The sequence below is a fragment of the Pristiophorus japonicus genome, chromosome 7 (genome assembly GCF_044704955.1).
Source record: "Pristiophorus japonicus isolate sPriJap1 chromosome 7, sPriJap1.hap1, whole genome shotgun sequence".
Lineage (NCBI taxonomy): Eukaryota > Metazoa > Chordata > Chondrichthyes > Pristiophoridae > Pristiophorus > Pristiophorus japonicus.
Window position 1 is genome coordinate 169,961,483 of NC_091983.1, and position 25,183 is coordinate 169,986,665.

Genomic DNA, 25,183 nt, shown 5'->3' on the forward strand with positions numbered 1-25,183 from the left:
GCACAGTTCTTGTGGCGAGCAAGTCCCATCTTCACACTGAGCACACCCTCTATTTTCACACTGAGCACACCCTCTATCGTGTTGTGTGGCACTATCATCGTGTTAAGTGGGATAGATTAAGAACAGATCTAGCAGATCAAAATTGTGGCATCCATGAGGCCCACATGCAGCAAGACCTGAACAACACGCAGACTTGGGCTTTTTGGACTGTAAATTAAAATATTTCCATCACATAACAATTTGCCTTTGTTAGACTTGCCTTCCTTCGTTGTTAAATTGTGGACAAATTTCCTAATAAATATGGCTATAGTTTGATACATTGGATAATGGGCAAGAAATATTGGTGCTACACAAGTGCCAGGCAATTACCATCTCCAACAAGAGTGAGTCAAACCACCTCCCCATGGCATTACTATCATTGAAACCCACACCATCAACATTCTGGGAGTCACCATACACCAGAGATTGAATTGGACCCACCAACTGAATGCATGGCTACTAGAGCAGATCACACTAAGAATTTTGCTCAACTCCTGACTCCCCAAAACCTCTCCACAATAAAAAAAATCCAAGCCAGAAGTGTGATGGAATATTCTCCAATTTGCTTGGATGGATGCAGCTGCAATAACATTCAAGCATCTCGACACCATCTGGAAAAATAAGGTCAGCTTGATTCGCAGCCCATCCACCACCTTAAACAACCACTGCATCTACCAAGGAGTTAAGTGTAATATCTCCAAGTTTGCAGATGACACTAAACTGGGTGGCGATGTAAACTGTGAGGGGGTCACTAGGAGGGTGACTTGGACAAGTTAGGTGAGTGGGCAAATGCATGGCAGATGCAGTATAATGTGGATAAATGTGAGGTTATCTACTTTGGGGGCAAAAACACAAAGGCAGAATATTATCTGAATGGCGGCAGATTAGGAAAAGGGGAGGTGCAGCGAGACCTGGGTGTCATGGTTCATCAGTCATTGAAAGTTGGCATGCAGGTACAGCAGGCGGTGAAGAAGGCAAATGGTATGTTGGCCTTCATAGCTAGGGGATTTGAGTATAGGAGCAGGGAGGTCTTACTGCAGTTGTAAGGGCCTTGGTGAGGCCTCACCTGGAATATTGTGTTCAGTTTTGGTCTCCTAATCTGAGGAAGGACGTTCTTGCTATTGAGGGAGTGCAGCGAAGATTCACCAGATTAATTCCAGGGATGGCTGGACTGACATATGAGGAGAGACTGGATCAACTGGGCCTTTATTCACTGGAGTTCAGAAGGATGAGAGGGGATCTCATAGAAACGTTTAAGATTCTGACGGGACTGGACAGGTTTGATGCGGGAAGAATGTTCCCAATGTTGGGGAAGTCCAGAACCAGGGGACATAGTCTTTGGATGAAGGCTAGGCCATTAAGGACTGAGATGAGGAGAAACTTCTTCACTCAGAGAGTTGTTAACCTGTGGAATTCTCTGCCACATAGAGTTGTTGATGCCAGTTCATTGGATATATTCAAGAGGGTGTTAGATATGGCCCTTACGGCTAAAGAGATCAAGGGGTATGGAGAGAAAGCAGGAAAGGGGTACTGAGGGAATGATCAGCCATGATCTTATTGAATGGCGGTGCAGGCTCGAAGGGCCGAATGGCCTACTGCTGCACGTATTTTCTGTGTTTCAATGTTTCTATGTTTGCTGACAGTAGGCTCCCGAGGTATGGAAAATGGTCCACATTGTCCAAGGCCTTGTCATGGATTTTGATAACCGGGGAGCAGTGTTGTGTGGCGGGGTCAGGTTGGTAGAGGACCTTTGTCTTATGAATGTTTAGTGTAAGGCCCATGCTCTCATACGCCTCGGTGAAGGTGTTGACGTTGGCTTGGAGTTCGGTTTTCGAGTGTGCGCAGACGCAAGTGTTGTCTGCATACTGTAGTTCAATGACAAGAGGATGGGACGACTTTGGATCTGGCCTGGACATTGAGCAGATTCCCATTTGTTCTATAATTTAGATCCACTCCAACGGGGAGCTTGCTAAGGGTGAGATGGAGCATTGCAGCAAGGAAGATCGAGAAGAGGGTTGCTGCGATGATGCAGCCTTGCTTGACCTCTGTCCTGACGTGGATTGGGTCTGTAGTGGATCTGTTGGTCAGGATCACCACCTCCAAGTCACACACAATCCCAACTTGGACATATATCGCCGTTCATTCATCATCTGTGAGTCAAAATCCTGGAATGCCCTACCTAATAGCACTGTGGCAGTATCTTCACTACATGGACTGCAGCAGTTCAAAAAGAACATAAGAACATAAGAAATAGGAGCAGGAGTAGGCCATTTGGCCCCTTCGAGCATGCTCCACCATTCAATAAGATCTGATCCTGGCCTCTGTTATACTCATAATAAATGGTGAGACTGAGTACTGTGTGTAATGAGCAAGTGTGACCTTAGCTTCTTTATTCAGGTTCCAGAGTGCAGGTACCTCGTGGGTGGCCTGCTTATATACTGTGCTCCCAAGGGATGCTGGGATCCCTTGGGACTTCAACAGGTGGACCCTCTAGTGGTAAGGTGTGATGCAGGTTACAAGGGGTTAAATGCATATCATCACTCCCCCATGAAGTCAACAGTACACTTATTTACAAGGTGAGACGATCTGGGACTTTGTGCTCCCTTGACGATCGTCTCGGTACAAATGCTGGTGTGAATGCTGGTCAGTTCTTCACTGAGCTGTTGGGCAGCTGGCCTTGCCAGGCTGCTGGGGATGGTAAGTCCAGTTTCGTGGTCAACCCTAATGTCAGTTGCCACTTGTGTGTGTGGGGGGGAGGGTCAAAGTTGGTGGTGTCCTCTTCGGGTTGTTCGTAGCTGTTGGTGAACCGCAATTTGATTTGGTCCAAATGTTTTCTATGTGTTTGTCCATTGGTCAGTTTGACCTGAAACACCGTACTCACGTCTTTGGCTGTGACCGTGCCAGCGAACCATTTGGGACCATGTCCATAATTGAGCAAAACACAGGATCATTGATCTCAATATCGCATGACAAATTTGCGCGGTCATGGTACACAATTTGTTGATGCCGCTTGCCCTCCACTTGAGCATGGAGATCAGGGTGGACAAGAGAGAGCCTTGTTTTAAGCACCCTTTTCATGAGCAGCTCAGCTGGGGGAATCCCAGTGAGTGAGTGGGGTCTGATGCGATAGCTGAGCAGCACTCGGGAAAACCGGGTCTGCAGGGAGCCTTCTGACACACATTTCAAGCTTTGTTTGATGGTCTGAACTGCCCATTCCGCCTGGCCCTTGGATGCGGGCTTGAACGGGGCAGATGTAACATGCTCCACCCCGTTGCGGGTCATGAATTCCTTGAATTCAGCACTGGTGAAGCATGGCCCATTGTCGCCGACGAGGACATCAGGCAAGCCGTGCGTGGCAAACATGGCTCGTAGGCTTTCAATGGTGGCTGTGGATGTGCTTACAGACATTATTGTCATGTATTCAACTATCATTGTAACCCATGTATAAGCTGACCTAAGTTGTACACCTTGAGAACATTGACCACAAGGGGGTGAACTTGTGGGAGACACTCCTAACCTGGACTTTCAGGTATAAAAGGGGAAGCTCCACTCACCTTCATCACTTGAGGTCTTGGTAGTAAAAGGAACTGGTCACAGAGAGACCTTCTCTCAAGTATGGGCCTCGTTTGCATTTATACTGTATAGTAAGGATATATCATTGGCGACGAAAAACTGGGATTTAAACTACGCGAGTATGGCCACTGGCAGCACAGAAGAGAGGTACTGTGTTGGTGATGATTGGGACAACTTTATTGAGAGACCACAGCAAAGTTTGTCACTTAGGAATGGCTGGGACAGGATTTGGCCGACAAACGCAGGACTCACCTCCTGACGGTTTGTGGATCCAGAACGTACTCCCTGATGAAGGACCTTCTAGCGCCAGAGAAGCCGGCGGACAAGACGTTCGAAGAGCTCAGTAAGTTGATCGGGGAACACCTTAAACCGGCAAGCAGCATGCACATGGCGAGACACCGGTTTTACACGCACCGGCTGCGAGAAGGGCAAAGCGTTCCAGACTTCGTGGCAGACCTCCGGCGACTGGCGAGCCTATGTAAGTTCCCAGATGCATGCTGAGCGGAGATGCTGCGAGACTTTTTTATTGAGGGCAACGGGCATGCTGGGGTTTTCAGGAAACTGACTGAGACCAAAGACTTGACCTTGGAAGCGGCGGCTCTGATAGCCCAGACATTTATCTCAGGGGAGGAAGAGACCAGAATGATGTATGACAAAAATCTTGGCACAAATGCGGCAAACGATCAGGGAGTCAACATTGTTAACGCGGCACACAGTTCTCGAGGCAGACAAGGGCAATCGGATATGCCCCAACATGTAGTCGAACCCAAAGGGGGAATTCAACAGAGACAATGGCTAGCTGAATGGCGATTCATACCATCGCAATGGACAATGTGGCCAGTAATGGGGCCATTAACACCTGTTAATGGTGCGCTTAGGGACAGTTACAGAGACAGTCAGAGACGACCGACTGGTAATGGACTTTTGTTTCCAACAATGGCTCATGCTGGAGGTGTGGAGGCAAACACCCAGCCAGAGCTTTCAGGTATCAGCACTATATCTGCAGAAACTACAACATCAGCGGTCACTTGGCGCGTATGTGCAGGAAGCCTGCAGCCAGGTTGATGTACGAGGAGGACGGGCCCGATGTAAGCCCGACGAGGCCAAATGAATACTGGGGGAAATCGCTGGAAGCTGAAGTTCAGCGAGTTCATGTGGAGCACATATACAGTTCATATACCAGGACGCCACCGATAATGATGAAAGCGCTCCTCAATGGCATCCCAGTATTAATGGAGCTAGACACGGAGTATCAAACAGTTCGAAAGGGTGTGAGTGTCCAAGGCCAGGAGGCCAAAATTATTGCCGATTGACGCACAGCTACGGACATATACAAAGGAGATCATCCCGGTGCTAGGCAGCGCCACGGTAGTTGTGACCCACAAAGATTCGGAGAACAGGTTGCCACTCTGGATTGTCCCAGGGGACGGTCCCGCACTACTGGGGAGGAGTTGGCTTGCTGTCATGAACTGGAAATGGGGCGATGTCAATGCAATTTCTTCTGTGGAGCGAGTATCATGCTTACAGGTCCTGGACAAATTTGACTCACTATTTCAACCCGGCATCGGCACTTTCATGGGAGCGAAGGTAGTGATTCACATAAACCCGGACGCCTGGCCAGTGCACTGTGGAAATGTATTTTTTTAAGTTGCATTACCCTATTTGCCATAAAACAAAATGGAGTCCAGGACCTGCTAGAAACTTCTGCAACAGACAGTCTGTTTGCATAAACATGCTAATAGCATGCTAATAACCCTGATAGCTGATTAATAGCCACCAGACAACATTAAGACTGTCTTGCTGAGATAAGTACCACCCATTCTGCTCCCCTGTATTATCAATTCACCCCCGAAGAGATACTCAAGTTACCAGCCATTATCTCTTGTACAGAACTCATCCATAATATGCAAGAGGTCAAGTAACCAATCAACCACTATGGAAATCATGGGCCCAAGTAACTGACCAGGAAACTGGACAATCCTAAAACAATGAAAAATCGGTAATAGCACATTATCACACCCTAATCGAGTCATTGCTGTCTGGCCCACCAAAATCACTCACAAAAGAGACATTTGAGAAAAATGTAAAGACAAGGATGTGGTAATCATTAACTCTTTATCTGTTTTCACTGACTGCAAAGGCAGAACCAATACACAGGATGGAACCATAACTTGTTTTTTACTATATAAATACTTTGTGAAACTGTATCATTTTGGGAGTCATGGCTTAGCCTTTGACTGAGTGAGACTCTTCCTTGCTGCAAGTAAAAATTAAAGGAACATCTACCGGAGCTGATTGTGTTAGAGTCGTGTAATGAGAGTCGAGATTTCGACAACACCACAAGGCCAGAGCGGTGCCGTACGTGATGTGGGAAAAGATAGAATGCGAATTGGACCGCTTGCTGAGGGAAGGCATCATCTTGCCAGTCGAATTAAGTGACTGGGCGAGCCCGATCATGCCAGTGCTCAAGGCAGATGGGTCGGTCAGGATATGTGGTGATTACAAGGCCACCACCAATCGGGTATCACTCCAAGACCAGTACCCACTACCGAGAGCGGAGGACCTCTTTGCGACGCTATCCGGTGGCAAACTTTTTTCAAAATTGGACCTGACCTCAGCTTACATGACCCAGGAGCTGGCGAGTGAGTCGAAGAAGCTGACCACCATCACGACACACAAGGGGTTGTTTGAGTATAACAGATGTCCGTTCGGGATTTGTTCAGCCACCACGATCTTTCAATGAAATATGGAAAGCCTCCTCAAGTCGATTCCAAGGACAGTGGTTTTTCAAGACGACATCCTCATCATGGGTCGCGATACTGAAGAACACCTCCACAACCTGGAGGAGGTGCTACGCAGACTGGACCGGATAGGGCTGCGACTGAAAAAGGCAAAGTGCGTCTTCTTAGCTCCAGAGGTAGAATTCCAGAGGAGGGTAGCAGCAGACGGAATCAGACCTACTGCATCCAAAACAGAAGTGATCCAGAGAGCACCCAGACATCATAACACGATGGAGCTGTGTTCGTTCCTGGGGCTCCTGAACTATTTTGGTAACTTTTTTCCTAAATTGAGCACGCTGTTAGAGCCGCTACACGTGCTCCTATGCAAAGGTCATGATTGGGTCTGGGGGGACAGCCAGGAAAGGGCTTTTGATAGAGCACGCAATTTGTTATGCCCCAACAAACTGTTAACGTTACATGACCCGTGTAAGAAACTTGTTTTAACGTGCGATGCGTCGTCCTATGGGGTCAGGTGTGTGTTGCAGCATGTGAATGCCAATGGTCAGTTACAGCTGGTAGCTTATGCCTCCAGAAGTCTGTCCCAGGCAGAAAGGGGCTACGGGATGGTAGAAAAGGAAGCGCTAGCATGTGTATATGCAGTAAAAAAAATGCACCAGTACCTGTTTGGCAGGAAATTTGAGCTGGAGACAGATCACAAACCCCTAACGTCCCTTTTAGCCGACAACAAGGCCACAAATGCGAATGCATCGGCCCGCAAACAGAGGTGGGCACTCACGTTAGCCGCCTATGACTACACAACTTGGCACAGACCGGGAACTGAAAACTGCACCGATGCACTCAGCAGACTCCCACTAGCCACCACTGAGGGGGCAACTGAGCATGATGCTGAGATGGTCATGGCTGTTGAAGCTTTCAAAAGCGAAGGCTCACCTGTGACAGCTCATCAGATTAAAGTCTGGAGAAATAAAGACCCGCTACTGTCTTTAGTTAAGAAATGTGTCCTGAATGGGAACTGGGCAGCCACGTACAGGGCATGACCTGAGGAATTTAAACCATTTCATAGGCGCAAGGATGAACTCTCGATTCTGGCCGATTGCCTACTGTGGGGAAACCGAGTAGTCATGTCCCAGATGGGCAGAGAGGTGTTTATCAGAGAACTTCACAATGAGCACCTGGGCATTGTCATGATGAAGGCAATTGCCAGGTCACACGTTTGGTGGCCAGGGGTAGATGCAGATCTGGAACTTTGTGTTCGCAGGTGCAACATGTGTGCTCAGCTGGGCAACGCACCCAGGGAAGCCCCCCCTTAGCCCCTGGTCTTGGCCTGCCAAACCATGGTCACGCATCCATATGGATTACGCAGGTCCTTTCATGGGAAAAATGTTTTTGGTTGTAGTAGACGCCTACTCCAAATGGATTGTGCCATTTTAAATTCAAGCACATCCTCTGCCACGGTAGAAAGTCTATGGGCAATGTTCGCCGCCCATGGTCGACCGGACATCTTGGTCAGCGACAATGGCCCGTGCTTCACAAGCACTGAATTCCAGGACTTCATGGCAGGCAATGGAATCAACCATGTCAGAACGGCACCGTTCAAGCCGGCCTCAAACGGCCAGGCGGAACGGACAGTGGTGATAATCAAACAGGGGATGCTCAGAATCCAAGGGGGTTCCCTACAAAGCCGCTTATCACGCCTCCTGTTGGTCTACAGATCCCGACCACACTCGCTCACAGGGGTTCGACTCGCAGAGTTGCTAATGAAAAGGACGCTCAAAACCAGGTTATCCCTTATACACCCCACTATGAAAGAAATTGTTGAGAGCAGGCGTCAGTCACACTGTGACTACCATGACAGGAATGCGAGCGCGCGATGTATTGCTGTCAATGACCCTGTTTTTGTCTTTAAATACGCTGAAGGGCCCAAATGGCTTGCAGGCACTGTGATTGCCAAAGAGGGGAATAGGGTTTTGGTAGTGAAACTTACCGATGGACAAATATGCCGCAAACACGTGGATCAAACTAAAAGGAGGTTCAGTAACCCCATAGAAGAAGCAAAGGAAAAACACGACATAGAGTTTACTCCACCACAGGTGACCGAACACCGGAATCAAGTGGAGGAGAGCACAGTCACTGTGGGCAGTCCGGACAGGCCTGAGGCACCGGAAACAGCAGACATTCAGGCCAGCACCCAACAACCGGAGCCCCAACTCAAGCGCTCCACAAGGGAGCGTAAACCACCACTTAACCTGTGATCCCAATAAGACTTTGGGGAGGAGGTGATGTCATGTATTCAACTATCATTGTAACGCATGTATAAGCTGACCTAAGTTGTACACCTTAAGAACATTGACCACAAGGGGGTGAACTTGTGGGAGACACTCCTAACCTGGACTTTCAGGTATAAAAGGGGAAGCTCCATCCACCTTCATCACTTGAGGTATTGGTAATAAAGGTAACTGGTCACAGAGTGACCTTCTCTCAAGTATGGGCCTCGTGTGCATTTATACTGTATAGTAAGGACATATCAGCTCCTTTATTAAGGTTCCAGAGGGCAGGTACCTCGTGGGTGGCCTGCTTATATACTGTGCTCCCAAGGGATGCTGGGATCCCTTGGGACTCAAACAGGTGGGTCCTCTGGTAGTCAGGTGTGATGCAGGTTACAAGGGGTTAAATACATAACATCCTCAACTCCACTTCCCTGCCTGTTCCCCATAAACCTTGACTCCCTTATCATTCAAAAATCTGTCTATCTCCACCTTAAATATATTCAAAGACCCAGCCTCCACAGCTCTCTGGGGCAGAGAATTCCAATGATACACGACACTCCGAGAGAAGAAATTCCTTCTCATTTCTGTCTTAAATGGGTGACCCCTTATTCTGAAACTATGCCCCCTAGTTCTAGATTCCTCAATGAGGGGCAACATCCTCTCTGCAGCTGCCCTGTCAAGCCCCCTCAGAATTGTATACGTTTCAATAAGATCAACTCTCATTCCTCTAAACTCCAATGAGTACAGGCCCAACCTGCTCAACCTTTCTTCATATGACAACCCCTTCATCACAGGAATCAACCTCGTGAACCTTCTCTGAACTGCCTCCAATGCAAGTATATCCTTCCTTAAATAAGGAGACCAAAACTGTATGCAGTACTCCAGATATGGTCTTACCAATGCCCTAGAGTTGGTACAGTTGCAGCAGGACTTCCCTGCTTTTATACTCCATCCTGCTTGCAATAAAGGTCAACATTCCATCTGCCTTCCTGATTACTTGCTGTACCTGCATGCTAACTTTTTGTGTTTCATGTGCAAGAACCCTCAGATCCCTCTGTACTGCAGCATTTTGTAATCTCTCCCCATTTAAATAGTAATTTGCTTTTTTATTTTTAGGTGATGGCTCACCATCACTTTCTCCAAGGCAGCAAGAGATAGCCGCCAAACCTCCCAACCTCGAGATGGTATTTGACTAAGCCACTGAATTTATCAGCAACATAAATCACCCTACAAGGGGCCTCACCATGGAGCAGGCAGATGACAACCTGAACCAAAATCCATAACACATATCTTTAGGCTTTAGGCAGGCTCAATTGGAAGAAACCATGTGGTCATTTTGACTTTGGGTGATTGTGTAAAACGGACGCTATCGATTCAGCTGCGCGTTACACAGCTCTCCCGATTTTCATTTCCATTGACTTCAAAACTAAAATGAGGGTCGTGCGTCTATTTCAGGACCCATTTTCTAAATTTGTTTAAACTAGGCAGACCCTGTACTGCGCAAGTTCGACCTAGATTTTCAATTCAGCAGCGGCCTAACGAGATGTCCATAACGGGGTCGCTGGAGACCTCCAAAGAAACTGGCAGATCAGCAAGGTTCCATTTTTTTCCCGTGCATGGGGCCCTTTAACTGGCTGCATGGCTCATTCAAATCTTTGTGCATGCATGGTTATTCCCTTTGAAAAACTGGTGAGCAGCCTGCGCGGGAGCTCCAGACCACTTAACGGGAATGCTGCAGGTAAGTCTTTTTTTTTTAAAGTACTTTATTGTGGAGCCAGAGAGAGCAAGAATGCTCTTCCTGCCTTCACATTAATACTGCAGGCCACTGTTGGCCTGCGCTCACACCCCTCTTGTTTGTCACCCTCTCTCGCCAGGACTGGCAAACTGCATTGGAGCACCCAAATGGGTCTCACAGCATTTGTTCATCATCATAGGCGGTCCCTCGAAATGAGGATGACTTGCTTCCACGCCAAAAAAGGATGAGTTCACAAGTGTTTAAATGAAGGACTCGAACTACATCCTGAAGGATGGAAGATGCCTGTGCGAGCATTTTTTTAACGTGTGGTGACCGTTGCACACCAACCACCACACGGGCTTGACAGAGCTAGGTCTTGGTCCAGTGACAAGGGTTAGCCAAGATGACTAAAGACCTACTCTGCTGCACGGACCTAGTGCGCACATATATTGCAGTGTGAGCTGGCCCGTGCTGCCCCTGGGCTCCTGGCCCCGAACTCAAACCTCCCCTGGGCCCCGATCTCGTCCCTCCACAGTCTCGCGCCGCTCCTTCACCCCGATCTCGCCGCTCCTGCTGTATCTGCCCACCCTCCAATCACCAACCTGGACCTTGATGACATCACTCTTCGCTGCCGTCACCCTCCTGCACCAGAAGACTCGAGGACCAATTTAAGATGATGCTCGGGCCTCTCTCTTTGGGTGCACGAGTTCAGCGCGTCGACCCTGTCGATGCCCGTTATGAGGTGCTATGGAATTTAGGTCCCGGTAATTCCAAAATTCCTCAAGTGGTTTTGCTGCATGCTTGAATGTAATAGAGCCAGGCTGTGGCTGACATCATCAATATCCACAAGTTTAATCAATTTTATTCAAAGCCACATAAATTTGTGCTGCTGCTTGTCAGGGTAACTTACATGCTGCAAAAATATCTACCATACAATAACAGGAATTAACACAGAATTATAGCTACAAATGTGCCATCTCTAACCTTAACATTTAAAAAAAAAATTGGGGGACAATTTTTATAGTTTAATACTAAATTTGATAGTTGAAACTAACACAAAAATTTACTTAGAAAGACTGATTAATTAAACTTTCATTTTTACGAAGTAAGTTCAGTTTTAGGTTTCATCTATAGCTCTTGTTAAATTGAATTTGACCACATGAGTAGGTGCTGTAATTTTTCCTCCACGCAAGCCAGCATAGAAAACCTGTGGTCTGGGCCTATAGCTGGAATTATCTTGTTTTGTTTGTACTGCTTTGTTCTTTGGAAGGTAGACTTGGGAAGTGTTGTCTCTTCTCATATGGCTGAGGTTTGTCTGCATATAACGAGTGACCTTCTGGCGCAGGTTTGCCTTGAGAAATTGAAGAATTCAAAATGCCATTAATCTGTAGTCTAATTACATTCAGTGCCAACCACAATTTTGTTAACAGTATTTTCTGTGGAGACAAAATTTGCCCAATAAATGCACATCACTTGTGTGATGAATGAAACAAAAAAAAGTCATATTCAATAGCTTGCAGCTGGTCATTTCACATCAGTCATTGCCCACAGTATTCCTGCTTGCTAATTTAAATAATGCTTATCTATTAAGTTCTGATTTATGAATATTAAATTTGAGCCAATCAGGTGAAAGTAATGTCGGTGTATACAAATGGATCTTCCGTGACAGTGCTCCTAGTAAATCAGAAGGTACGTTGTTTTATAACAGTTGGGCTGTTACAAAGTATGACAGGGAAAGTGTTGCAGGAAGTAAGTGTGACACTTACAATAGGAAGTGATACTATAGGCAAGACTTTTAGGGGGCGAAATTGCCCCATCTATAAGGCCCGTGGCTGCCTGAAAGCGGCAGCCATGGGTCGGTGCGGACTGGCCGCCGAGTCGCCGTGGAGGAGCCGCCATTTTGTATATTGTCTCCTTTAGTTTTGGAGCGATGTAGGGGACTGCTCCGTCTGTTTTCCCACCACATCGTGAATGTGCCCTTACTGACTGGCAGTGACTCCCTTTCCGAAATAGCCTGTGGGAAATTGCTCCGTTCGGAAACTGCCCTGCGGGAGCGGCGCCGCCGTTAGGGTCGGTGCCACTGACAGCTTTTTCTGTCGGTACCCTTTTAATGGCTCGGCGGCGCGGTTGCCCTTAAAGGAGAGGTGGCGCTGCCGGTGACTCCATTTTATTTTTGATTGTCGGCAGACTGACAACAGGCAGCCTGGCACCCCCTCTTGGATGCCAGGCTGCTGGCCCAGCCGAAACCCTGGTGGCCCAGTGTTTGCCACTAAAGTGGCTGCAGAGTTTGCAGCAGCCCTCCCCTTTAACTGAAGGGGAGGAACGTTGTGACACGCCAGCGCGATGATATCATCGTGGCTGCCTGTCGCTTTCAGGCAGCCACGGGCCTTATAGATGGGGCAATTTCGGCCCCTAAAAGTCTTGCCTATAGTATGCACTTCCTATTGTAAGTGTCACACTTACTTCCTGCAACACTTTCCCTGTCATACTTTGTAACAGCCCAACTGTTATAAAACAATGTACCTTCTGATTTACTAGGAGCACTGTCACGGAAGATCCATTTGTATACACCTGGGGCGTCTGCCACTCCGACCCGACCGCACCTCCGCCCCTCTCCCCACACCAACACCGCTCCAACCGGAAACAAAAGCCAAAGAGCTGAACTTCTCTGGAATGGGGCGGATGCAACACTTGAAAAGCGGTAGGCCCAACCCGTTTCGGGCGGAGGGCAATTTTGGCCCCTTAATATATTATAGATATTGTAATGTATTTGCTTCATGGGTTCTTTGCTTAAGAATTCATAGCAACACTTTGCTATTAAGAACTAGTTGGTTTATTAGCAAAGGTTTAACAATCATACTACACATTACCAGTTGATCCACCAGGCCCACAACCACATGCCTCATCGTGGATCCCTTTAACCCAACTGGCTGGGGTTTTATTGAGTCTTGTTGTAGTGTATGTAGGCACCTTTAGAAATGACTCCACGAGGCAGGGTATGGTGCTTACACTGTGCAGACCTGCAGTCCTTTATTAGCAGCTCCCGAGTGCTGACAACAAGCTGTGTGTTCCTTTTTATACTAGGTTACCTGCCGTGTGCAGGCAATCTCTGGGTCTCCAGCAACAGCACCCTCTAGTGTACCGGTAAGGTGTGTACAGTACAAGGGTACATTCAGTGTTGCATGACAGTGCTACAGACATCACACAGTGAACAGGCATGCCTACAGAACAATACTCCCCCGTGAGCATTTTTCATATCCTAGTTGCCATGACTAGGGGAGGTGATCAGTGGTGGGCTATGGGAGGTTGTGGTGAGGGTTGTGTGGTTGCCAGGTGGGATCCCTGTGCTTGAGGCTGGCCTCGTATGTTTCCCCTCCCTCATACACAGACCAAGTGGGTGTCATTGTTGTAGGATCCCTCGGGGAGGTAGCCACGGCAGCAGTGGGTGGTGTGTATACACTGTGATGTGGGTAGTTGTGGGGTGGTGGGCAGGGCCACAAGGCTGGGTGGGCTCCTTGTCCACCAATCGGGATGAGGGTCAGGTCATCCCAAGATTTGCCAGGGAAGCTGGAGGGTATTGGCCTCATGCTTCTGGTGTTGGCCCTGGTGGCCAGAGGCTGTAGGGCTGGTCTGATGCTGGTTGCCATTGGTGGTGGCTGGGCTGCCCATTGACCACTGCTCCCACTGCCTGTGTGTGTGTCCTGCAAGGGACATCACATTCATTCCAAAAGTCCAGGTTACATGGTCAGGTAGCCTGCTGGATCTGGGGGTCTCCCACAGAGGGATTCCATTGGCATCAGCATGGTCCCTGTAGGACCCAATGTCCTTTGGCAGTGTCTTACCGGTATATATGACACCTTGGATCTGATCACACATAGTCGAGCCTGCATTATACATTCTAGCACTTGCATCACTTTTGGGTGTCCTGATTTCAACAGACATGGTTACATTAGGCATTTCACAATCTCTATCATTATTGTTCTTAACCTTACTGACATCTGCATTCATCTCATTAGTCACATTAGTTAAACCAGCATCACAATCCATGGTTACATTACATACATTTTCATACTTGCCCCCTTTAATTGCATCTTTAGCTTTAAAGTCCGTGTACTCAAATAGTTGGAACTTCCCCTTTAAATTTTTTTGGTTACCGGTCTCCTTTAAGGGAGCTTTCAAATCCGATTGGCCGCTCGATGTCACATGATGCTCCTCCATGTTGACTCGTGGCATGGAAGAGGCCATTTTGAATGCAGGTCTGCTGCTTGGTGTGCTGCAGCCATTTTGTGGTGCTCTTTTCTTCCACGTTCTTGTGGTGCTGCAGCCATTTTGTGGTCTTGCTGCAGGCAGGGCTGTGGTGCACTTTTCTTCCACAGCACCACTTCGCCTGATGTGAACCCGGTTCATCCAATTCCTCCACAGCGCCAGCACGGGGCCATCCGGTTTGCCCCATGTGGCGGACTCAAGGTTGCGGGACTCGGGGCAGCATTTCTGCCTTTAGAAGTACCCATGCAGTGCACTGCACTCGCCGGTTTCGAGTCCTGAATCATTATTCACCTGGAGTTACTGGCCGAAACCATGTAGGCCTGGCTCACTTGAATTGCTTTCTGCAGGGTGACCGTGATGTCAGCCGAGAGCAATTTGTGTAGGAGACCTTCGTGGTCAATTCCAATGACAAATATGTCCCTTAGTGCTTCATTAAGGTGGTCGGCAAACTCACACGGTGCAGCTAGTCTTCTTAAGTGTGCAGCATACTTAGTAATTTCTTGGCCCTCAGGTCGCTGGTAAGTTTAGAACCGGTTCCTGGCTGTGAGAATGCTTTCTTTCGGTTTTAGTTGTTCCTGTATGATTGTTACAAGTTCCTCATAGTTCTTGGTGGGTGTCTTCTCCGGGGCTAGTAAGTCCCTGACGGGACCATAGATAGTCCCTAGATAGATAGCTAAGCAGGATGGCCCTGCATTTGTTCGGTAGTATGGCCGGTGTGTCCCCGTCCAGGTCGTTGGCTATAAAGAAGTGTTCCAATCTTTCCACAAAGGCATCTCAATCTTCCCCTTCTGTAAAATGCTGAAAGTTGCTGAGGTTGGACATGTTGAGCGTGTAGTTCGTGATCCCTTATTCCCGTCGGCAGTTGTAGTGTATGTAGGCACCTTTAGTAGTGACTCCACGAGGCAGGGTATGGTGCTTAAACTGTGCAGACCTGCAGTCCTTTATTAACAGCTCCTGAGTGCTGACAACAAGCTGTGTGTTCCTTTTTATACTGGGTTACCTGCCGTGTGCAGGCAACCCCTGGGTCTCCAGCAACAGCACCCTCTAGTGTACCGGTAAGGTGTGTACAGTACAAGGGTACATTCAATGTTGTATGACAGTGTTACAGACATCACACAGTGAACAGGCATGCCTACACAACACTTATGAACATCACGTGACTGGCATACTCACAGGTGCATACATTACAAATATACTTGCGGTTCTCTCATGATGTTGCTTACAGTAAAGCAGCTGATATGCTATTTTATAAAGGCACGAGTGTTATAGCATGTAATGTATATCTTCTGTTAAGGCCACTAAATCTCATTGTTAGTCGGCAAAGTAAGCGTCAGATTGATCAGATTTTAACTGGTGTTTGATCAGGGAACTGACAATGGAAATTTGCTTGTCAGTTTCAAGTGGCAGCTGAGAAACACTGTAGTCGCGAAATTTGGCTCTGTAGCGCTAGTATTTTTGGCCGGTTTTGATTTTAAAAAATTATGTCCTCATCGCTTCCACCCACTTCTGGCGTGAACTTCCGCACTGAACACCATCTTGGTGAGGGTGATAGCGTGGACGGGACGTGCGTGTGCAGAGTAGGCAAATCGTGACATCAGTCAGCGTGTAATGCTGATTTGATGCACAGCCTGCCATTTTCCAACTCGCCACTCTATTCAATGTCCTCTCCTAAACAGACACAGCTGAATGTGCATTCAGCTGCACGAGTGACCCCACCAGTGCTACTTAAAGGGATCCATCCACCTTGCAGGTTAGTTGCTTATTGCTATCTACTAGCTCATACAGAGTTTGTATGAGTCATCATCATCATCATAGGCAGTCCCTCGGAATCGGGGAAGACTTGCTTCCACTCTTAACTTGAGTTCTTAGGTGGTTGTACAGTCCAATACGAGAACCACATTCTCTGTCACAGGCGGGAAGGGGTGGGTGGGATTGGTTTGTCACATGCTCTTTTCGCAGCCCGCGCTTGATTTCTGTATGTTCTCGGCGACAAGACTTAAGATGCTCAGTGCCCGACCGGATGCACTTCCTCCACTTAGGGTGGTCTTTAGCCAGGGTCTCCCAGGTATCAGTGGGAATGTTGCACTTTATCAGGGAGACTTTGAGGGTGTCCTTGTAACGTTTCCGCTACCCACGAGTACTGGGTTGCTGGAAGAGTTTTAAAAAGTTGGTAAAGTGTGCAGAGTGTGCTGTTGGACATTGGGAAGGTGTTAGTTGCTACTCATCATCATCATCATCATAGGTGTGAATGTGTGAAAATGTATAAGCAATAGAGACAGTGAAGTGAACAAAGGAATAATGGAAAATAACTAAAAGAATGTCAGACTGCAAATATTACAACATCAGCACAATTAACAGACTTGCTCAAGGTCTAAGTTACTAGTCACGCCAGTAAAATTGTAACATTTACAAGCAATGTGTGAGAAAGCTCTTTGTGCAATGTGTGAGAAAGCTCTTTGTGAAAAACAGTTGTTGTAACCACTTGCCCGTATTTAATTGGGCAAGGAAGGCCAGGTATCGGCTAATGAGTGGACAAAGGGAAGGAGGGATCACAAAGGATAGGGTGAACTGAATGTCTCTCAATTGTATCACGTACTGAAAGTGTATAACCGTTGCGACCCTACATTGTAACGGGACTTGTCCGAGGGAAGTGGGCGCACTCTGAGGGAGAGCGTTCCTTCGTTCTGATAAGTCCCGGCCGGTGAAACAATTAATAAAGACTGCTTTGTTGTAAGCTGCTTTGGTGTTCGCGTCAGTGTATTCGCTGAAACAGATTGAGGGAAAAAGAATCCGTATTAACATAGGCAGTCCCTCGAAATCAAGGAAGACTTGCTTCCACTCTAAAAATGAGTTCTCAGGTCAGTCCAATACAGGAATTACAGTCTCTGTCACAGGTGGGGCAGACAGTGGTTGAAGGAAAGGGTGGGTGGGGGTCTGGCTTGCCGCACACTCCTTCCACTGCCTGTGCTTGGTTTCTGCATGCTCTCGGCGACGAGACTCGGAGGTGCTCAACGCCCTCCCGGATGCTCTTCCTTTGGGCGGTCTTGGGCCAGGGACTCCCAGGTGTCAGTGGGGATGTTTCACTTTATCAAGGGGGCTTTGAGGGTGTTCTTGAAATGTTTCCTCTGCCCACTCTGCTGTGTAGGAGTTCAGAGTAGAGCGCTTGCTTTGGGAGACTTGTGTCGGGCATGCAGACGATGCTGGTCGAGTGTGGTCAGTGCTTCGATGCTGGAGATGTTGGCCTGATCGAGAATTTGACTAGCTGCTACTGGAAGACCTCTGAGTACATCACTTGCTACCAGTCATGGGGGCTGTAGTTGCAATCCCCCTTGGGCTGCAGCACCACAGGGAGAGACAGCAAAGAAGGCAATTTGCTCGGAGAGGGAGGAGGAGGAGGGCTCTCTGCAGGAGGCCTCACTCACCTAGAGTCTTCAGTGAGCACTTCTCCTACCTGCACCTAAGCCATAAGCAGTGTGTTTGGCGGCTCCACTTCACCAAGAAGGTGGTCACAGAACTGTGCCACCTCTTGGAACCAGACCTGCAGCCTCAGAGCAGAGTGACGACGGCACTGCCAGTGGTGTTCAAGGTATCCGTGGCCCTGAATTCTCTCGCCAACAGATCCTTCTAGGCTGGAACAGGCGACATAGCTAACATCTCACAGTTCGTCGCCAATCGGAGCTTCTGGGAGATCATTGCGAGGAGAAGGGACTTCATTGTCTTGTCTCTAAACAGAGAGAAGCAAGAGGAGCATGCAAGTGGCTTTGCCAGGATAGTGGCTTCCCAATGGTGCAGGGTACCATTGTGGACCCAACTATGATGCAGGGTCTGATAGCTGATGTCTCAGCATCTCAATGGTAAGATGTACCATAACCGCAAAGGGTACTACTCACTTAATGTGCAGTTGGTGTGCAACCATGCCCAGCACATCATGCTGGTGAATGCCTGCTATCCTGGCAGCAGTCATGATGTGTTCATCCTATGCCAGATTCCACTCCAGCACTCAGACGTTGGGTTGCTTCTGCTTGTGCTGCAATTCAAGGTGAGACATCAGCTATCAGACCCTGCATCAGGGTTGGGTCCACAAGTGCGCCAATGGAGTTGGCCATCATTTGCATCCTGAAAATCATGGGCTCCAAGCTCTGTGCAAAGCCCTGTGCAAAGTTGGTGTCAGACTCCTCCATGTTCCTTGGCAGTGACAACAGGCTCTCTGGCAGGCCTGCCATTGCACCAAGCATTTCTGTGTACATGCCCATCACCTTTCTTCTGAAGGCTGCCCCATCAAGTCCTCATCTGTGTCCTCTGCAGCAGAAGTAGAGTCTGATCTCTTCCTCCGGGGACTGGCACCGGCACTACCTTTTCCCTCACCCTGGCTGCAGGCCACTCATGCCCGGTGACTCACCACGTGCAGATCACGCCTCTATACTACCCTCTAAAGTATGTACATTGCCAGTATCTGAGCTGGTGCCTGTGATTGTAAGATCGAGTGATGGTGTCTCTTTTCCATCACTCTCCTCTTGCTCTTCCTGCACTGGCTGGCCAGGTTACAGTTCTAGATATCTGAAAGGAGAAGGGCACAAGGGTAGGTTGTGGTGAGGGGAGGTGGGGGGAAAGCCAGATTATGCATGCTTACACCTTCAGCAGATTGTAAGTGAGAAGAGATTGTGGGATGTGCTGGAAATGGGATGTGAGCAGGAGGATTAGGTATGAGTATACCACCAAATTCAATGCTTTCAGCCTTGCCGATTGCCACTGCCTCAGGGACGGTCCCTCCAATAATGTCAAGCAGAGTCTCCTTCTGCTGGTTCGATTTGCAGATGTACCAGTTCCCTATAGGTTAGCTGCTGCTGCCTGCGATTATGCCCTGCAATAGAGAGCGAAGTGGATCAGTAAGTGTGGTGTAATGTGTTTGGGTGATGTGCCTGTCATGGTTAAATAGCTGGCAGTGTGTGCAATGTATGAAATGTGGGCGTGAGGCTTGCAGCAGTGGTAAGTCTGTGAGGGTGAGATGAAGCTATGAATGTGAGGTATGAGTCATGATTGTTGGTAAGTGAGTGATGGCAGTGTGATGCATTGAGCAGTGTGTGAGGCTAGTGGTGCAGTTGGTGAGAGATGGCATTTGAAGATGCATTCACTCACCTAGCCCACATCTGTGAGGTCATTGAACTTCTTTTGGCACTGCACCCAGATCCTTGGGGAAATACTGCTGGCATTGACTGTGTCAGCTGTCTGCTCCTATTGCCTTTGCAGTGTGTGTCAGGAGGGCATCCTGGTCCCCTGCGAGTAGAGAACCTGCCTCCTCCTTTCTATCTCCTGCATTAAGGCCTCTAGTGATGCGTTGAAGAATCTTGGAACCATTTCTCTGGCCTGTTGAACCATTATTCCATCATCTTCTTTCTCACACTTGCCTCCACAACCAGTCCCAACAGATGCTTTAAGAGGTGCAGACTGCCTTTAAGAAGTGGAGGATAGTTTTAATTGGAGCTAGCCTTGCACAAACTTAGGCCCTCTACTGAGCATTCAGCCACTCATTATAATTAGTATTATAACCACCACCGGGCATCTCCAATCCGGTGACATTGGGCGGCGAGGGACGAGGAAACTGGCGACCAGGGTACCGCGAATCGGCAGGCGACGAGGAGCGGAGGATTGGCGGGCAGCAAGGAGTGCCAACAGCGAGGTCGGGACCCAAGAAAGGTTCCGCACGGGCCAGCAGGAAGGCCGGGACTCAGGGAAGGTTCAGCACAGGCCAGCAGTGAGGTCGGGAGGTCGAAGCCAGCAGTGAGGTCGGGAGGTCGAAGCCAGCAGTGAGGTCGGGAGGTCGAAGCCAGCAGCGAGGTCGGGAGGTCGAAGCCAGCAGTGAGGTCGGGAGGTCGAAGCCAGCAGCGAGGTCGGGAGGTCGAAGCCAGCAGTGAGGTCGGGAGGTCGAAGCCAGCAGCGAGGTCGGGAGGTCGAAGCCAGCAGCGAGGTCGGGAGGTCGAAGCCAGCAGCGAGGTCGGGAGGTCGAAGCCAGCAGCGAGGTTTGGACCCAGGGGAGGTACAGCACGGACCAGCAGGGAGGATGGGTGACGAGACCAGCAGCGAGGCTGGGACATGAGGCCAGAATACGCGTGGTCACTAGTAAAGAACCAACGGCAAAAACGTGAGTGGCTGGAGAGAGCAAAAAAGCGCAGCAGAGCCTGCGCATGGAGATCAGCGTGCTGGAGCTGGAGCTGGAGCCGGGTGGCCTGGGGGACAGTGTCAGTATTCTATGGACAAATTCGCAAGCTGCTCCAAGATTAACGCACTCACTTACACTGCGGCCTCTGAAAACCAGGGAGAGAGGACCTGAGGGAGGGAGAGAGGGAGGGGGTCATGTGCGTGTGTGTATGCTAGTCGCAAGTAGGAGAGCCTGGTCTCCAATTGTCTTGGACCCTCTTACCATTGGACCAAGACCTTACTCTGTCAAGTTCGTGTGGTAGCTGATGTGTAACGACAACCCCACGTTAAAAGAATTCACTCACAGGCATCTTCCACCCTTTAAAATAAAGTTCGGGACCTGGAACATCAGGACCCTCATGTACAACCCCAACAGACCGGAACATCGTACGGCTATCATTGCCCGGGAACTCAGACGCTTCGACATTGACATCGTCACCCTGAGCGAGACACGGCGGGCAGGAGAAGTACTGTTCAAGGAACAAAGTGGTGGATACACCTTCTTCTGGAAAGGCAAACCAGAAGAACGCCGTCTCCATGGGGTTGGCTTTGCTATTAAAAATGAGCTAGTTTGGCGTTTTAGAGATTCCCCCTACGGGATAAATGAATGCCTCATGACCCTTCGGCTCACTTTGATCCAGAACCAGTATGCTACGGTCATCAATGCGTAGCCCCAACCCTGGAAGCTATGGACGAGGCCAAAGAGGAATTCTACTCCAACCTTGAACAATCCTTGTCCCGAGTCCCAACAGGCGACAAGCTGATTCTCCTTGGTGACTTTAATGCCAGAGTTAGAAAGGACACGGACCTCTGGAGAGGTGTGATTGGCAGGGAAGCGGTAGGGAAAACCAACTCCAATGGTATCCTCCTTCTGATGAAATGCTCAGAACATGGTCTTGTCATAACTAACACCCTGATTCATCAGAGAGTCAAGTACAAAGCCTCATGTCAACACTCTTGCTCCAGGCACTGGCATCTGCTAGATTACATCATCTCCAAGCGAGGGACCACAAGGATGTCCGCATCACTCACGCCATAACAGGAGCTGACGACTGCTGGACTGATCATCGCCTAATCTGCTCTGTTATCTCCATCAACGTAGCCTCAAAACAGCGGGGGCAACAGAATGCAAAAAAATTAACGCTGAAGCACTCAAAGACCCTGCAAAGTAAGCCCTATTCAACCAACGCCTCACAGACAACCTGATGACTACCAATAAACCAGAGCTGCAGAGTGTCCATAGTGTCTGGCCTGCCCTCAAGTCCACCATAATTAGCACCTGCGAAGAGACTCTTAGTTACTATACCAGAAAACACCAAGACTGGTTCAATGAGAATGACCAGGAGAACCAGGAGCTAATAAACCGCAAATGCAAGGCATTTTTGAAATGGAAACTACACCACAACTTGAGCGAAAGAAAACAGATCTACAGCCAACTGAAGGCCAAGGTCCAACAAAAAACTCAGGACCTAAAGAACAGATGCTGGGTGGAAAAATGCACAGGAGATCCAGCAACCAGCCGACAATCATGAAGTGCGTCTACTTTTTAGCGCAGTCAAGACCACCTACTGCCCAAGTACTCAAGGTCCTATTCCTATTCCTATCTTTGAGGATATCACGAGCATCTTTGAGGATATAACGAGCATGGTGGATAGAGGTGTACCGATGGGTGTGGTGTATTTAGATTTCCAAAAGGCATTCGATAAGGTGCCACATAAAAGGTTACTGCAGAAGATAGAGGTACGCAGAGTCAGAGGAAATGTATTAGCATGGATAGAGAATTGGCTGGCGAACAGAAAGCAGAGAGTCGGGATAAATGGGTCCTTTTCCGGTTGGAAATCGGTGGTTAGTGGTGTGCCACAGGGATCGGTGCTGGGACCACAACTGTTTACAATATACATAGATGACCTGGAAGAGGGGACAGAGTGTAGCGTAACAAAATTTGCAGATGACACAAAGATTAGTGGGAAAGCGGGTTATGTAGAGGACACAGAGAGGCTGCAAAGAGATTTAGATAGGTTAAGCGAGTGGGCTAAGGCTTGGCAGATGGAATACAATGTCGGAAAGTGTGAGGTCATCCACCTTGGGGAAAAAAAAAAACAGTAAAAGGGAATATTATTTGAATGGGGAGAAATTACAACATGCTGAGGTGCAGAGGGACCTGGGGGTCCTTGTGCATGAATCCCAAAAAGTTAGTTTGCAGATGCAGCAGGTAATCAGGAAGGCAAATGGAATGTTGGCCTTCATTGCGAGAGGGATGGAGTACAAATGCAGGGAGGTCCTGCTGCAACTGTACAGGGTATTGGTAAGGCCGCACCTGGAGTACTGCGTGCAGTTTTGGTCACCTTACTTAAGGAAGGATATACTGGCTTTGGAGGGGGTACAGAGACGATTCACTCGGCTGATTCCGAAGATGAGGGGGTTACCTTATGATGATAGATTGAGTAGACTGGGTCTTTACTCGTTGGAGTTCAGAAGGATGAGGGGTGATCTTATAGAAACATTTAAAATAATGAAAGGGATAGACAAGATAGAGGCAGAGAGGTTGTTTCCACTGGTGGGGGAGACTAGAACTAGGGGGCACAGCCTCAAAATACTGGGGAGCCAATTTAAAACCGAGTTGAGAAGGAATTTCTTCTCCCAGAGGGTTGTGAATCTGTGGCATTCTCTGCCCAAGGAAGCAGTTGAGGCTAGCTCATTGAATGTATTCAAGTCACAGATAGATAGATTTTTAACCAATAAGGGAATTAAGGGTTACGGGGGGCGGGCGGGTAAGTGGAGCTGAGTCCACAGCCAGATCAGCCATGATCTTGTTGAATGGCGGAGCAGTCTCGAGGGGCTAAATGGCCTACTCCTGTTCCTAATTCTTATGTTCTTATGTTCATTGAGAGCCAAGAGCAGAAAGGTGCTCATCAAGGACAGAGAGGCAGTCAGTGCCCACTGGAAGCAGCACTTCGAGGAAATCCTCAACTCTGGGCTGGATCTTCCGGTCCTTTGGGCTCTGGGTTTCGCCATGGAGTGGCGTGAAAGGCGGCAGTCAGGTCTCCTGCGTCCTGCCGCAATCCTCCAGTCCGTTTTTGCGGCAGAGTTCAGCAACACCGCTGGGAAGAATTGCACCAGGTGATCAATGCTTCTCGTTGCAACACCATCTGAGTTTTGACTCGAACCCGAACCGTAAGCCTGGATTCGCGTCTCACAATGACCGCCTGGGGAATCAGTGCAGTCCACCTTGCCAGTGGCGGTGAGGAAGGTAATGTGCTGTAAAGGTAAGTGCGAGTGTTTGTTCTTTTAGTTTTTTTTAGCCATTTATGTTGTCATGGTGTGGGCAATGTTTTGGGAATGTTTTTGTGTTTTTTTTAAGGTCCACCCTCCTCTCCCCCCCCACCGCCCCCAAGGCCTCTCTCAGAGCGCACATGGCCGGGCACTATAGTTCGTGAGTTTCCCATTTTTGCCCCTCAAAGTGTACAACGCCTCCCTTCGAGCTGCACCCCCTGACCCAGATGGTGAAAATTCCTTACCAAAGCGCAGACTATTCCCCACCGGTAATGCCCCGAAAGCAGAAAAGCCTAAAATCCAGCCTTTGTCTTTGACATTAGTGTCCTTGAGTCCATCCCACAGCATGCTACCCGCCACCACCTCAGCACAATCTCAGCCCGGCAAGAGGTTGAAAAGGCCATCCGCCAACTGAAAAACAACAAGGCCTCAGGAGCAGATGGAATCCCCGCTGAAGCATGTCAGAGAAGTACTCTTTGCGCAAATCAACTACCTCATCTTTCTTATCTGGAAGGAGGAGAGCATGCCAGGGGATCTCAGAGATGGCATAATCGTGACGATCTTCAAGAAAGGGGACAAGTCCGACGCGGTAATTACAGAGGAGTTTCCCTGCTGCCTGCCGCAGGGAAAATCATCGCAAGAATCTTCCTCAATCATCTCCTCTCAGTGACTGAAGAGCTCCTCCCAGAGTCACAATGCGAATTCCGACCACTAAGAGGCACAACGGACATGATCTTCACTGCACAAGAAATCCAAGAAAAATGTAGGGTGCAGCATCAACCTCTGTACATGGCTTTCTTTGACTCACAAAGGCCTTCGACTCTGTCAACCGTGAGGGATTATGAAGTATCCTTCTCAAATTCGTCTGTCCTCAAATGTTGGTCACCATCCACTGCCTGCTTCACGATGACATGCAAGCTGTGATTCTTATCAATGGATCCACCACAGATCCAATACAAGTGTAGTCAAGTAAGGCTGTGTCATCACATCAACACTCTTCTCAATCTTCCTCGCTGCAATACTTCATCTCACTGTTAACAAGCTCCCCGCTGCAGTGGAGTTAATCTACAGGACAAGCGGGAAATTGTTCAATC

The 25,183-nt window shown here is 48.7% G+C and overlaps 1 protein-coding gene across 4 annotated transcripts in view; it reads right to left on the minus strand.

Moving 5' to 3' along the window:
* Positions 1-11,204: 11,204 nt before the first annotated feature.
* Positions 11,205-25,183, minus strand: part of cfap206 (cilia and flagella associated protein 206) — a 97,389-nt gene continuing 83,410 nt past the window's right edge. For all 4 annotated transcript variants that reach the window (XM_070885565.1, XM_070885568.1, XM_070885564.1 and 1 more), the window contains exon 13: positions 11,205-11,706. In XM_070885565.1, coding sequence (XP_070741666.1) covers positions 11,473-11,706 — 234 coding nt within the window. In that variant the 3' untranslated portion in view covers positions 11,205-11,472. The remainder of the gene's footprint in view (positions 11,707-25,183) is intronic.